Source organism: Danio rerio, chromosome 5 (genome assembly GCF_049306965.1).
Source record: "Danio rerio strain Tuebingen ecotype United States chromosome 5, GRCz12tu, whole genome shotgun sequence".
In the NCBI taxonomy this organism is placed as follows: Eukaryota; Metazoa; Chordata; class Actinopteri; order Cypriniformes; family Danionidae; genus Danio; species Danio rerio.
The window spans coordinates 35,747,063-35,761,990 of NC_133180.1; the positions used below are offsets into that span (position 1 = coordinate 35,747,063).

The 14,928-nt window shown below is 35.0% G+C and overlaps 1 protein-coding gene and 1 long non-coding RNA gene across 30 annotated transcripts in view; one reads left to right on the forward strand and one right to left on the reverse strand.

Moving 5' to 3' along the window:
- Positions 1-1,322: 1,322 nt before the first annotated feature.
- fcho2 (FCH and mu domain containing endocytic adaptor 2) overlaps positions 1,323-14,928 on the reverse strand; it is a 77,328-nt gene continuing 63,722 nt past the window's right edge. For 15 of the 29 annotated variants that reach the window (XM_073950436.1, XM_073950427.1, XM_073950426.1 and 12 more), the window contains 7 exons: positions 13,328-13,439; positions 10,712-10,867; positions 10,045-10,177; positions 7,380-7,579; positions 6,420-6,484; positions 4,888-5,052; positions 1,323-3,736 (listed from right to left, as the gene is read on the reverse strand). In XM_073950436.1, coding sequence (XP_073806537.1) covers positions 3,714-3,736; positions 4,888-5,052; positions 6,420-6,484; positions 7,380-7,579; positions 10,045-10,177; positions 10,712-10,867; positions 13,328-13,439 — 854 coding nt within the window. In that variant the 3' untranslated portion in view covers positions 1,323-3,713. Of the gene's footprint in view, positions 3,737-4,887; positions 5,053-6,419; positions 6,485-7,379; positions 7,580-10,044; positions 10,178-10,711; positions 10,868-13,327; positions 13,440-13,817; positions 13,878-14,928 lie in introns of all 29 variants that reach the window. The other 14 variants (XM_073950432.1, XM_073950422.1, XM_073950413.1 and 11 more) reach the window with 1 other exon arrangement.
- On the forward strand, positions 10,867-14,880 carry LOC141385842 (uncharacterized). Its single transcript, XR_012406931.1, has 3 exons — positions 10,867-11,928; positions 12,699-14,107; positions 14,156-14,880. It is a non-coding gene; the product is annotated as an uncharacterized lncRNA (long non-coding RNA).

Consider the following 14,928-nt stretch of genomic DNA (forward strand, 5'->3'; position numbering starts at 1 on the left):
ATGACTTTTGAGATTACCATCTTGCAGTTGGTAAAATGAGTTCTGAGATTAGTCTCAATCAACTATATATGTAACTCATGAAATATGCTTAAAAATGTCTCTTAGTTCATTTAGGATAACTTTGAAAGACTTCAAAATAGGGCTGTGCGATTTGGGGAAAATATGTATATGTGATTTGTTTTTTTGACACATATTGCGATTTCGATTTGCGATTTAATTTTGTAGTCAAGCTTCAGCTCAATAATCTCTATCGTAGCTTCTTACTGCTAAAATGCAGTGAGTGTTAGTTAAAAAAGGAACTGAAAAGATATTAACTTACTTAAACATTTATTCAAATTTGTTTTTAGATATTCAGAAAGAAAACATTCATTTTTCTCTAGAGCAGGGGTGCTCAACCCTGTTCCTGGAGATCTACCTTCCTGCAGATTTCAGTTGCAACCTCTATCAAACACACCTGCCTGTAATTATCAAGTGCTGTTCAGGTCCTAATTAATTGGTTCAGGTGCGTTTGCTCAGGGTTGGAGCTGAACTTTGTAGGACGGTAGATCTCCAGGAACAGGGTTGAGCACCACTGCTCTAGAGCAAACAACACAAAGAAAATGACCTTACCTTTCAGTAAACAAAATTAACTAATATTAGGGAAACAGTGTAGCTTATTATACAAAAATAAATAAATAAATAAATAAATAAATAAAAAATAATAATAATCATAAAAAAATACAGAACTCTCAACAAACGAACATGGCTGAGACAACTTTGAAATTGTACTTTGCTGTTGCTACTATAGATTGAGTGTCACTGGCAATACTTTCAGTTGACTTTTTAGAGAGACACTCTTCACTAAATTGTGCTTATTCAATTGGCTGGTGAGACTATCACACACAGACGGCAGTCAAGCATTTGCTCTGGGCAGGGGAAATTTATTAAATTTACATTAATTATAAATATATATTAATTATAAATAATTAAATAATTCAATTATATATCATATTGCAGCCTCTTGGGATTAGCTAATTGCAACATTGCGATTCGATTAATCCCACAACCCTACTTCGAAATGTATGACACGTAATATACATAAATTATATTATCAGACCTTTGACTTTAGGGTAAATAAAAATTGAAATGTATTTAAACTTTAATATGATAAAACCAAGTTGGACCAACTCAGTTGCATTTAATTGTGTAAATAGTTTAGCCAAATTTAAAAGATAGAAATCCTGCCCTCAATTAAATTGAGTTCATCCAATGAGTTACTTTAAGCTTAATTTCTGAAGCCAAAAATCAGATCCATGCAAATAAATCAGGCAGACAACATGGCATTCTGTAGTATTTCTTATATTTGTATAGATTTATATATTACACATTTATTACGGACACAGAGCGTCATAAAGCAGAAAAACAAGGCAGAAATATTTGTATAAATTTACATTAGGTAAGTAAGCCCACAAAAAAAGAAAACAAAGAAATCACAGATGCTTTAACATGCCATTGAACGTGGACATAAAAAGAGACAAAGCAGAGACTTGCTTTTAAATGTTTTAAAATGACTTTGAATATTGACGTGATGGCTATAGAGGCAGCAAGAACCAGCTCGCTAACTACACAGCTATTTCATATCCGCTTGAACAATTCCTGAACTACAGAAGCCAATATTTGTGCTGTATCTTTGATGCTACATTGACCCGGATGTTCACCAGTCGATTCCTGTCTCTGACACCAACCCCACATTACAAACGGAATACAAATGAATTAAAAGTCACATATATAGAAAGGAAAATAGCTCATAAAGACGGTGAGGATTCTGAATATAAAATCTTTAAGTCGTTACTTCACCAAAAAAGTGTTAGGCTGCTTTCGAAAAAAGTTCCTGCTGAAAACAAGACGTAATTCGAAAAAATAACGTTGTTTTCAGATGCGTAAAGATCCTTCATTGTTGGCATTTAGTGTTTATTAGAGTTTCTCGTTTTAAGGTACAAACGGTGTCTGCTATCGCTGGCATTTGGGAAGCCCTTGAAGACGTGGTCCTCCGCAGAGAACAAGGCGAAATAGCCCTTGCATTGGGGAAACAGAGCCCCTTTTAAAGCACTGTGAATGCTCACCGCTGGGTTCAAGCACACATTGAGAAACATGAACTCTCGACGGCAGAGATACGACTGTTGTGGTACAAAACAGATCATCGAAAGGGTTCAAGTTAATTCATGAAAAACCCATTGCGCATTTTAGTTTTCACTTCCATTGGCTCATCGCATCATTGTGCTTTTCCATCTATATTTGGCAAACCTGCTCAAAGCGATTACATCATTTGAGCCATCATTTTAAGAAACTAACGGGTTATAATAAAATAGACGTGACGGCACATTTGGTGAAAACATGAAAATGATGTCCCTTAACATTAGTCTGATGCGAGTAAGCTACACTGGAAAACGTGCACGTCTGTAATTCATCTTAATATGGAAATATTCAAAACATTTTGGTCTCTTCATCAACAAAGATCCATCTAAACAGTCAGGTCAGTGCTTGTAATTTGGATAACCTCACAGTGAATAATTGCTATGGATATTTTGGTTTAGACTGACGTGCCATCTATAAGGCCAGAGCTTATAGAAGCACTTGGAGGACATCTATAATGAGAACTGTTTAGGTAAAGCCCTGAATAGGAGTTTGAAGGACCAAGGCTGAAGTATAGGCAGTGTTTTCCCTTCAGTATCCCATCAGAAAGCATAAAGAACTAAACTGGCACTAAATATAGGAAGAGAAAAGGTCATCATCTAAAAAAGGGGGGTTCCTTTTGACTTAAACATGCGCTTGTTTGCCTGTTTGATTATTTTAAGTAACAGAAAAGAGGCACTGAGGTCAGTGTATAAGTTTTCCTTTGCTGTTAAGCAAGACACATGACTAACTAGTAGGTTTTTTGACATTGCTAAAGTGAAAATGGCACTAAACTTAAAAAAAGAAAGCTTATACCTTCATTGCACATTCAAAATAAAGAGAAGAAAGTTTAAACAATAGATTTTAGGGGAATTAATGTAAATGTAGCAGACAGATGTGATTTGCTCAGCTATGGAAAAGATCGTGGCATTCAAGAAGTAAGGCTTTCTTGTGAGCGTGAAGTGATCTATCACTGAAGCATTTGCTCTCCTTTTATTCTCCGTTTTGTTCTCCTCATTCTCACTGTGACTTTTCAGTGAATACAAATGGAGAAATTAATGCTCAACAAATATCCAGAACGATTGTTAGTGCAGTTTTTTTTGTCCTTTTTTGCTTAGATATGGTGTACGTTTATACACAAATCATATTACAAATTGTTAACTATACATATCAAAGTAACAAACGCTACCGTTCTGACTTTATAAAAGTCTGAATAGATCAAAACGATTAATAATTTCATTCACCGATATCCTGACATTGCTTCTTTTTGTTTCTTTTCTGTTTCTTTTTTATTTTTCTTTGTACACAGTGTTTGATACTCAGTGCTACGTTACTGTAGTATGAAAATCTCGATTCTCCAGAAAGGTGCTTTACTGGAACTGGATCGTTGAGAACGTGGAGAGGAAACAGAAGCATGAGAGGCCTTCACCCAGACAGCCCTCGTTTTCCATCCCCCCTAACGATCCTCCATCGATATCATTGAGAACCAGCGACAGAATTAATGAATGAACAGAAATAAACTTCCAGAATCCCTGTGTTTGAGAGAGCACAGACCTCAGATCTCAGCAGTCAGCCATGTAGCGGCCTGTGAACGCACAAAAAAACACACACACACACATCACCTCCTTTGTTATTTCAAAGGCAAAACTAAAAAGAAGTATTGAACATGTCATGACATTCACTGGTAAATATGTTTCTAAACGAGCTCTTGACATAAAATTGACTCAGATTTTGGTAAAAACCCAAACAATCCAAACATCTGAAATTAAGTTGTGTATTATGAATGGACTGACACAAAGAGAAAATACTAAAATGTATTTTATATTTTTTTCTTTAAAAGCCTTTTTCTTGTTGTAATGACAGCTTGTATGGAGAATCGAGTCACATGCACTGCTCTTGTGTGATTTCTTCCCCCAGACCTCAATAGACTCTGAGGGTCTCGTCTGTTTAATCTGATCCTTAGTTCTTATTTTCTATTTGATTCAGGTCAGGTGATTGGCAGTCATTATAGCAGCTTTATTTTCTTTTCTCAAACCAACTTTCAAGCCATGTTTTCTTGGCTGCGTTTGGGGTGGTGGTCTTGCTGAAATGTCCACCTTGGTTTCACCTTCATCATCTGTAATTTAGGTGTTGGGACTGAAGCAGCTAATATTCATTTACACCAGGGGTCACCAAACTTGTTCCTGGAGGGCCGGTGTCCTGCAGATTTTAGCTCCAACCCTAATTAAACACAACTGAACAAGCTAATCAAACTCTTACTAGCTATACTTGAAACAACCAGGCAGGTGTGTTGAGGCAAGTTGGAGCTAAACCCTGCAGGGAGACCGGCCCTCCAAGACCGAGATTGGTGACCCATGATTTACACTAATGAAAGGCAGAGGGTTGCTGAATAACTACTGAGAGATTTTAGCTGCTGTCTGGGCTTTCCTTATCTTTTTTACACATGCCTTTTTTCATGTGTTCAATACTTTTCTCTGTGTCATGTTATTTACCCTAACTTAATTTCTAAACGAATTACCTTTGTTTTAGTTACTTTGGCTGTTATCAACATCTGGTAAAATTTTTAAGTCAACAGCACCTTCAGAAATAAGTGATGTGATTTGATATGTTCAAAATACTTTACCTGTTGTATGACTGAAAACTCGCATTAAAATGTTCTGGAGTATTCACTAATATGATCTCAAACCATTTTAGCTATAGTGTATTTGTATTTGCTAAATTTATAATCATTCTTACCAGTGGCAAATCTCTTCTTATTGAGGGAGAGCCGATAACCGGAGCCGGCTAGTTCCATATCAACCCCAGAGAGAGAGCTGCCCTCGCTGAAGAACTGAACCGCAAGGGTAGCAGGGATGGATGGACCTTCAGACAGCTCAAACTTTGCCCTCAGTGAACCAGAGCCTGACACAGACACACACACACACATGCACAAACACACAATAAACACAGAGGTAACACTGAAATGTTTTGTGCCAAATGACCTTTAAGTCTCTATGTTGTATTCCCAGGGATGCAAACACTCACCGGGGGTTAATAAGGAAAAGAAAACAAACCAGCAATCATTAATTTACTGCTTTGAGACAAAAGATTTAAGCAAACCAGAAATGTGCAGATTTTATACTTAATTACTCTCCCGTAGGTTGAGCATATACACTAAATCTGCAAGTTGCATAAAATGACAAAAACTTGATTATTATCAATTCTGTGAGTTTTTTTCTTAGTGATGTTTAACACAGCAAGAGCATTTTCACAGTATTTACTATAATATTTTTTTTCCTCTGGAGAAAGTTTAGTTTCTTATAGTTTGGCTGTAATACAAGCAGTTTTAATAATAAAAAATAATTAAGGTCAATGTTTTTTTTTTTTTTGCCCCTAAACAATTAGTTTTTGATTGGCTACAGAACATACCACTGTTGATCACTGATTCCCTAATTAAAACGATTGATTCCCTATCATGCCCAGCTAACCTAATTAACCTCGCTAAGCCTTCAAATAGCACTTTAAGATGAATACTAGTATCTTGCAAAATAACTAAACTATTACTTACTGTCATCATGGCAAATATGAAAGAAATTAGTTATTAATATTATTATCTTTATAATGTGTTGAAATGTGTTTTCTTTTACTTGGGGAATTTACTTGAAAAATAATTAAACTAAATTAATTTCCACAGGAGGGCTCATCATTTTGCCATTAACTGCATGCAGTCATATGAAGGCTTAAGATAGGAAGAGAAACATAATGACTCACTGATCTTCATTATTTTACAGTATGTAAGGAGGAAAGATTGTCCCACATTTGGTACAATTTTCCCCCCAAATTCAGGACATTTGGTGCATTTTTTCCCCCAAATGCTCCTAAAATGTAGAAATTTCTAGGATCTATATAAATCAAAGCACTGACCAATCTTCACTCCAGATTTCAGAGAAAGGTGACAAGTTTGCATCCCTGTATTTTAATCCCCCTGAAAACAATGTTAATGAAAATAGTTTTGCACTCAAAAACGACCACTTTCTGTTATTTTTTTATTGTGCTATAGGTTATTAAGATTATTTTTTATCCATTTATTAATTTTGTTTTCATCTTCAATGTGTTTGTGTGTGTTTTAACTACTGGCATGTTTTGCATTTTTACAGTTACAGTGTTACGATTGTACATGGCACCATACGAATTTCTCTCAAATGATCTGATATTAAGGTCAAAAACATTAAAAAAAAATGCTAGCAGTAAATCCACATGAAGCATTAAGGAGCAGTGTTTGTTCTTGCCTTCATTTTCAGACTTGTCTGAGATGTCACTCAGTTTCCATAATGACTTATTCTGTTCTGCATTCCTAAATAAAACACAAAAACACATAAACTGTTCAACTGAGTTCAACTGAAGTTTCAGGATCAGTTCGATTTGTTGTTTAACATAACTAATATGGTTAAACAATGAGGTCAATACTGTTGTTAATAATGCATTCACTAACAAGAAATAAGAATGAACAATACTTAAAAAGTAATTATTAATCATAGTACAACATGCATAATGCACTAGTGAAAGATGTGATAGTTAACATTAGTTAATGCACTCTGAGTTAATAACTAACAACAAATAACTTGCTTGATCAAGTTAGTAAATACATTTACTAATGGAACCTTACTGTAAAGTGTTAACATTAATACTTTCATTTAGCACGGATGCATTAAATAAATCAATAGTTACAGTAAAGACTTTCTGTAAAGTAAATATTTCTGAAAGATCATGTGAAACTGAAAACTGGAGGAACACTGTAAAAAATGCAGGGTTCCACACAATTAATTTATGTTGTCCCAACACAAATTGATTAAGTTAACTTTTAACAAATTTATGTGGATTAAACTTAAAAAATTAAGTTGTCCCATTGAAATCTCAAGAATTGTGTTGATTCAGCTTATTATAAATAAGTAGTTTAAACAAGCAAAGTGAGTGAACGGCTGCTGAAAATTTAGAAATCGCCTAAATAATTATCAAAATATATTAAAATATGAAACAGTTATTTAAAAATGGTGATATTATTTGACACTGATAATGTTATACTGTATTTCAGACACATAAATGCAGCTTCCAAAATCTTACAAACCCAATCATTTTTAATGGTATTATACATTTCATACTTAACTTAATGTTAGAATGAACAGGTTGTTTATTTGCTTTACAAAATAGTGTGTGTTTGTATGTTTGTGTGTTTTGCCTCTCCAACTCACCAGATGGCATTGGGGAGAGACTGCATGTTCATTACACCACCATTGACCGGTACTAAAACCTGCACATTGGTGAGAGGTGCGGGTGGCTGCATGGCCTCTGGGTTGTATCTGTAGTCCACTCGCAAGTCTGTAGTGCTACGAGCACACTTCCAATACACCACCAGGTTCAGAGGTGTCGACTGAATCCCATTTGAACACACCTAAAAAGACACAAAAAATTATTCACCATGACTTATCAGTAGCATGATTAACGTAATGATCAAACACACTAAATATTTGTACAGATCCTCTAAAATGCAAGATATATTTTTTTAATCATCGGAATGTGCTGCAATTTAGATTTCAAAGCAATTTATATAATACAATTCAAATCCAGCAGGGAAAGTGATTTATATTGAGAATAGTAGATAAATGCAACCCTATTTTCAGTTCTTAATGAAGTACCTTCATTTAACTCTGACATTGGGTGTAGTGTGAACGGCTTAATTTTAAGGTAATATTTCACTCCAAAATTAAAACTTTGTAAAAAGTTTTTTTATTAAAACTCATCCTGAAGTGGTTCCAAATCTTAAGTAGTTTCTTTTTATACTAATAAATGAAGATATTTTGACAAACTCATAGCAAATGAAATCCTCAGTAGGAAAAACTACACAATGGATATCAATGACTATCACTTTCTAACTTGCTTTAAAATGTTTTTGAGTTCATCAGAAAAAGAAACTGGTTTGGAAGAAACTGGAACAAAAGTATGAAACAGGTTTGAAACAAGTGATGACAAAAATGTTATCTTTGGGGTAAACTATCCATTTGAGAGTTTATTAAGGAGTGAAAGGTACTAAAATGACTGTTTTTAACTAACGTTTGTGAAACTTTCATTGTACGTAAATGTACTATTAGTCTAATATACATTATGGGCTCTATTTTCACAATCTAGGTGCAGAGTCTAAAGCACATGGCGCAAAAGCGTTAAGGGCGTGTCTGAATCCACTTTTGCTATTTTAAGGACAGAAAAATACTGTCTGCACCCTGGCGGATGATCTAACAGAGTTGTGCTTATTCTCTTAATGAGTTTGTTTTGAGAATAACACGCATTAAACTAATCAGAGTCTCATCTCCCATCCACTTTAAGAGTCAGTTGCGTCACGCCATGGCGCATTTTGGCGCATGGCAGACTTTGTAAGTAGAAAAACTGAAGGCTTCACTAGCCAGAAAACAGTTAAACAAACCGTCTGCAGCTCGAGGATAAAGAAGGAGCATCCTCCATTCTGCCACTTTACTTTCTCTTTCTCTTTTATGCTTTACCCCTTTAGTAAAGTAAGGTAACAGTGTTGTATGCATTCCACTGAAGACATTCATTAGCCTACATATTTAATTTTATTTGTTAAGCACAAAGATTTGTTTTGAAACTATTTATAAATTCAGTTCTAATTTCAAACAAATAAATTAACAATAATAATGACGCGTGGTCAGAAAACGTTCAAACACATGTCCTATTTTTATGTCCCCTATGGTCCAAAACCAACAGGTGAACAAATCTAAACTCGTTTTTAATAAGACAAATATATATATATATATATATATATATATAAATGATAAATGATAAATAATAAATAATACCGCTAATACTAATAACATTACACAAAAGCAAATTGTTATAAATAAACTGAAAAAAGGCCCCAGAGGTGATGAAGACGTGCAGGTAGTGGTTTTTATATTTCAATTCAATTCAACTCAGCTTTATTTGTATAGCGCTTTTACAATGTAGATTGTGTCAATGCAGCTTTACATAAATGGTCATAGTAACTGGAACAGTGTGGTTCAGTAACTGGAACAGTGTAGTTCAGTTTTTAGTGTTTAAGTTCAGTTCAGTTTAGCTCAGTTCAGTGTGATTTACTTATTTATTTATGTAGAAAATAATAATTTTTGTACCATTTTAATATTTTAATTTTTTTTTCATATGTAAAGATATCTGTGTATTGCTGTACATCATGTGTGTATTAAGCAATGGGTAAGCATTTGGACTCGCATAGGCGCATGATTAAAAGTTATGTGCTGGACTTTAGACCAGCTTTTAGTTGGTCAATGATGCAGTCTATTTTAGTTCCTCAAAAAAAGCAATGTGCCAACAATGCGCCTTTACACACCTCCTTTCTAGACCAGCACACCCATGGGTCCTCAAAGTGGTGCAAATGAATTTGCTATTTAAACAACATGGTGCAAAACATGAAAATTACGGTTGCGCTGGTCTGAAAATAGCAACAAATCACACCAAACACGTGTATCATAGGGCCCTATATCTGAATTCAATAAAAGCTAAAAACATATCTTTTCAATCAGTATTTTGTATAATGAACCGCAATAGCTCAAGTGTTTGTACAGTGAATGTGGATGTCTGCTATGTTAAACGACCTTGAGCTATGGAAAGGTGCTATATAAATGAAAATTATAATGTAAGTGATATCACTGCAACTTGTGCAGCAACTTGACTTGTCTGTGTTTATTTTCATTGATTTGACAAAGTGCAACACATAATCAGATTGATCTTATCCTCAATAACACAGTAAGGATACTGTAATAATAACAAGCTTTACTCACATTTCCTAAAAACATACATAGAATAACAGAGTAGTACTGCAAACTGGTAACTGTATGAAAGGCTATGAACCTGGTACTTCAGGATGTCCACGTTGTAATAGGACGCGGCAGGGTTTTGCTCAGAGCTCTTCCTGAGGAACGACGTTAATGCAGGCATGTTCATCCAGAAGTCCTTTGTGTTTGTGTCACTCTGGGAGGAGTCACTGGACACGCACACACACGCACACACAGAAAACTATTAGGGGTTTAATAATTCATTGCTGCGTGTCATTGTAGCAGCATGGAGCAACTAACTGTACTGCAGCAGTTCAGCTATTAAATCACAAATCCCTCTTGATTTGATTAGTCATGCCTGGAAGATGCTGGCACGAACCCGCACAACAAGAAAAAGGGTGAGGGTCGGTTTAGGTAAAGTATAGCCTTCAGGACTAAAATAAGAAGGATGTTACAAAAGAAAATACAAATTATTGCTTTAATTATATTCTTATATTCGCTGCAAAAGTTTTTCTTTTATCTTTAAAAGAAGTCTGTTATACTCAATAAGGCAGCATTTACTTAATCATAAATACTGTAAAAAGTTTATAATATAAAATAGTTGGCTTTAATGCAATATCCCATTTACACCATTTTGAATATAATGACAATTTTTAAAATGCATGTTCCCCCTAACAACACTGAACAATATCAGAATGCAAAATTATAATAGCAATAACACATTTGTCTGTGCAAAAACTGACCTGTGCAGTAGTTGCTGGTTGGGCATGATTTGCTCTAATCTGCTGGCGTTTAAGAGTTTAAAGCTGAGTACAGCAGGAGAAGGACTAGAGGTGAAAATCTTGATGATGCCGCTGGGGAAGGACAGGGTCATGTCTCCAGTGATCTTCACTATGCACCTAAAAACCACATTCAGGGATTAAAAAAAGACTAGTTTAAAGGGAGTACAATTAAATATTCAGATCTTCTTCAGTAAATGCATTGTTTAAAGACTTCATTCTTTTTTTAAATTTTTTTTTAAAAGTTTTTTACTATGCATTAGGGCTGCACGATATTAAAAAAAACCTGATATACGTAATCTCACAGCAATTCGTAACTTTTTGTGGCTAATTCGTGTGAAATCATATGATCTCATCTCATACAATTTAGTGTGATTTGCTCTTTCCCCAATGACGGTTGGGTTTAGGGGCGGGGATGGGTACCATGCATTATTTTTAAAATTGTACATTTTCGTATGACTAAACTCGTACAATTTTTTAAGAATTAGCAAATACAAATTATTCAAAAACAACATGCAACATATAGTCGGTGCAAACCTTTCGTCTGTATCTTTCTTTTTCACCAGCACATCTAACCTATTGTTAGAAAGTTCTGTCATTCTGAGTTCATAATAGTCCAAAAGGTGATGATAATAGTTAAACATGGCAGTTTGTTCATGTTTTAAGTTGCAGAAGTGGCTGTTTTTTCCGGCTTCTCTTGTTTTTTTTTGCACGTCACTCATGCGTTTGTCCGTTTACTGAAAAGATCAGATATCAGAAGCACTTCAATAATCGTACATTATTATCATCAGCTCATGAAGTTTGTTATTTTAAATATAGATGCGGACGCTTGCTCTCTGGAGAAAGTGAAACCGCTCTCACTTTTAGACAGCCTCGTATAACAACAGGACACAGTAGATTTTGTTCTTCTTGGCTTTGTGGCTGTTCATCAAGAGGACGACAAGGTTTGTTTAAGCTTGGGTCGACCATGGCTCTTTATTATATGTATATAGTTTTACGATGTAATTTCACGTTTTTTAAAAATGGTGGTTTCTTTGTTTTCATTCTCCTGCTTGTGTATGCGCTAGTGACGTATCTCTGTAAACCAATAGCGTTCAACTGCACTTCTAGCTCCACCTTTTGTAAAGGGTACCCATAAAGTGGTATGGTACGGTTCGCCTTTTGGTGCCTTTAGACCAGAGGTTTTCAAAGTGTGAGGCGCGCCTCCCCTGGGGGGCGCCAGAGCATGTCAGGTGAGGTGCGGGAAAAAAAATTATATAATAAAAATATAATTATTAAGTTTAATTATTATATGTATTTTTTATTATATTTAAACATTTTAATTAAACAAAGCTAAAAAAATAATACGCCAAAAATAAGAAAACCTTTTTTACCCAGAAGGCCATAGCTGTGAATTCGTTTCTGTTTGACAAGCCCGCCAATACAGGTATATGCCTGCTAATACAATGATCGGTTTCTAAGACCCCCCCGATTCAAAGCCTTCAAGTTCAGGGCTTAAACCCAAAAGACGACGATATGATGATCAGTATTTGAGTTAAGGATTTACGTGGACAGGACCAGCTGATGAACCACGACCTTTATGTATGGTTTGTCAACATATTTTGGCTAAAGACAACATGAGACCCGCTAAACTTTGACTGTTTTGACTGGGATGGACAGTTCTTGGATCTGTTCTATTCATATTGAACAATCATATTAGTTTTAAAAACGTTATATTAAAATACTTGTTATTACTCTGTAAATAATTGCACTTTCATGCAAATGATGATAAAAGTGAGTTAACAGTCTGACATCTGTCTGTGTCTTTATATATACTGTATATATATGTGTGTGTGTGTGTGTGTGTGTGCGTGCGTGCGTGCGTGTTTGGGAGGAGGGGGGCGCTAATAGATAAGTTGTGTCAAAAGGGAGGCCCACTGTCTTAGACTTTGAAAAACCCTGCTTTAGACAGTGGAAACGGCTTTAAAAGCGTATCGAACAGTACTGTACCACCGTACCACTCATTGGAAATGGGCCATTATGTACAGATATTGAATCATCACAATGCTTTCCCAAATATCTAAATTCTTAAATCAAGAAATATTTTTAGACAAGAAAAAATATTTAGTTTTCAGATATAACAACTCTAAATCAATGTAAATTTGCTTTAAAACAAGCAAAGTAATCTGTCAATGGGGGTAAGCAAAAGAATATTGTTTTTGATCTTAAATGAAGACAAAACTAATAAGAAAAGCATTTTTGCAGTGCAAATGTAAAACTCTGTATAGTCTTAATCGCAAAAATAATTAAATAAAATTATTTTTGATTACACTTCAAAACATTTGGGGACAAGCAATTATGTTGTTTGGAACTCTCTTGAAATGCTCACGGTCACAGGCCTGAAAAACACATGCTAATGATACTTTGACTCTATTATGGTTAAACTCTGCATTGACTCTACAAATCACATGTGTTCTGTGGCTCCTGGTCAGCTATAATTCAGACTCAACATTGCACATCCTGCGATTTCATTGCTGAAACAATATATTACGTAGCCCTACTCCATATGATTTTTAGCAGGGCAGTTGTTGTGAAACTCACTTGCTAGGATCTGCTCCTTTGAAATAGGCATTGACTGACTCTGTGAATGCAACCGCAATAGGCAATGCATCTTGGGAAGCTAGAGTCACTGGACTGGGCCCGCGAGATGTTCCTATGAGATGGACAGAAAAAGTAAAAAATAAAAAAAAAAACAGACATCAAAGTATGGATAAAAATGTGCAATGTGAATCAGACAATTCAGTTTATCACAGTGACAAACACTGACAGATCAACAGGAAAAAAGCAATTTGTGAGCCGCATCATTTCTGTCATGCATCCTCATCAGCCACAATAACACAATAGTCATGTTTTATTGATTAGACGCTATCCACATTAGTTTGAGGCCGATAAAACACACTAAAGATCAAACAGTGAGTGCCAGAATGGGAGAAGGTGTGGTTTAACTGGTTGATCAGGGACAGATGATGATCATCCATGAGTCAGTTAGTGAGTTAAAACAAAATGTCCTTCTAGGCTCTTTCCACTGTACCTGCCGGAGTCTCACATCTCTTCTCAAACGTGGGCAGTTTCCCCACGAACACATCGTCCTCTTAAATGTGAGAATGAAAGGAAGGAAACCACAAAGGGAAAGAAAAAAAAACAGGGGCGAGAGCACAGCCCGCCAGTTACATGGTGAGGATGGAGTGATCTGGTGAGTGATGCGTTAACCATATGATGAAATACAATGTGTAGATTATTATTTGTGCATGGCACTTTTTCTAACCCTAACCCTTAGTTTAAAATACAAGCCTAAGGGAGGGGAAAATAAAGAGGGAACCAGTACAACTATAATGGGAATGTGTAAAGAACTTGTTACTTTGACTGGAGCCTAAAATATTATGTACAGGGCTCAATGCATGCAACCCTGGGAACACAAAACATAAGACAGTTTAAGAAAAGATAGCTACAAATAGTGGAAACCGATCTTCCCAGACATCCAGGCCATCTTTAAGTTATTCTTTAAATAAATTAGACAGTCTGGACAGGTCTGTCCCTAACCTATCCTAACACAATATTGTACTAAAACTGAATTATTCATGTGCGCAAGCTTGCTTATTCCACCATTATAATCTATAATAATTATGATTTACTTAGATATAAATTAAACATTGTGACTAGTTGTGATATACAAACTCATAATTGAATAAATAAATGATCACATTTATTTTTGAGTCTGAATTCCAAGATATAAAGTTAAAATTGTAGGAAAAAGGACAGAATTATGAGATTCAACTCAATATTGTGCTAAAATGTCAGAAAATCAAATTGTCCCTAACTTGAAAAATAGCAGAACTTTGAGATACAAAATCAAAATTGTGATTGAAGTAAAAACTGTGAGCAACAAACACAAAATGTGTAGGAAACAGAGTAAAAATTGCACGATTTATACTGATGATAAAAACATTTAAACAGATTTGTGAGAGCTTTTTAAAATGTATTTAACTTTTTTTTATTCCATGGCAGTAGCTTGCTTCCAAAAATATCCCAATATATGTCAGTTATGATTTTATTCCTGTAAAAATCAACGAATAAATGTTATAAATAAAAAAAAAGTATAAGTATTGCCTTATGATGTATGTGAATGATAATGATGATATTGT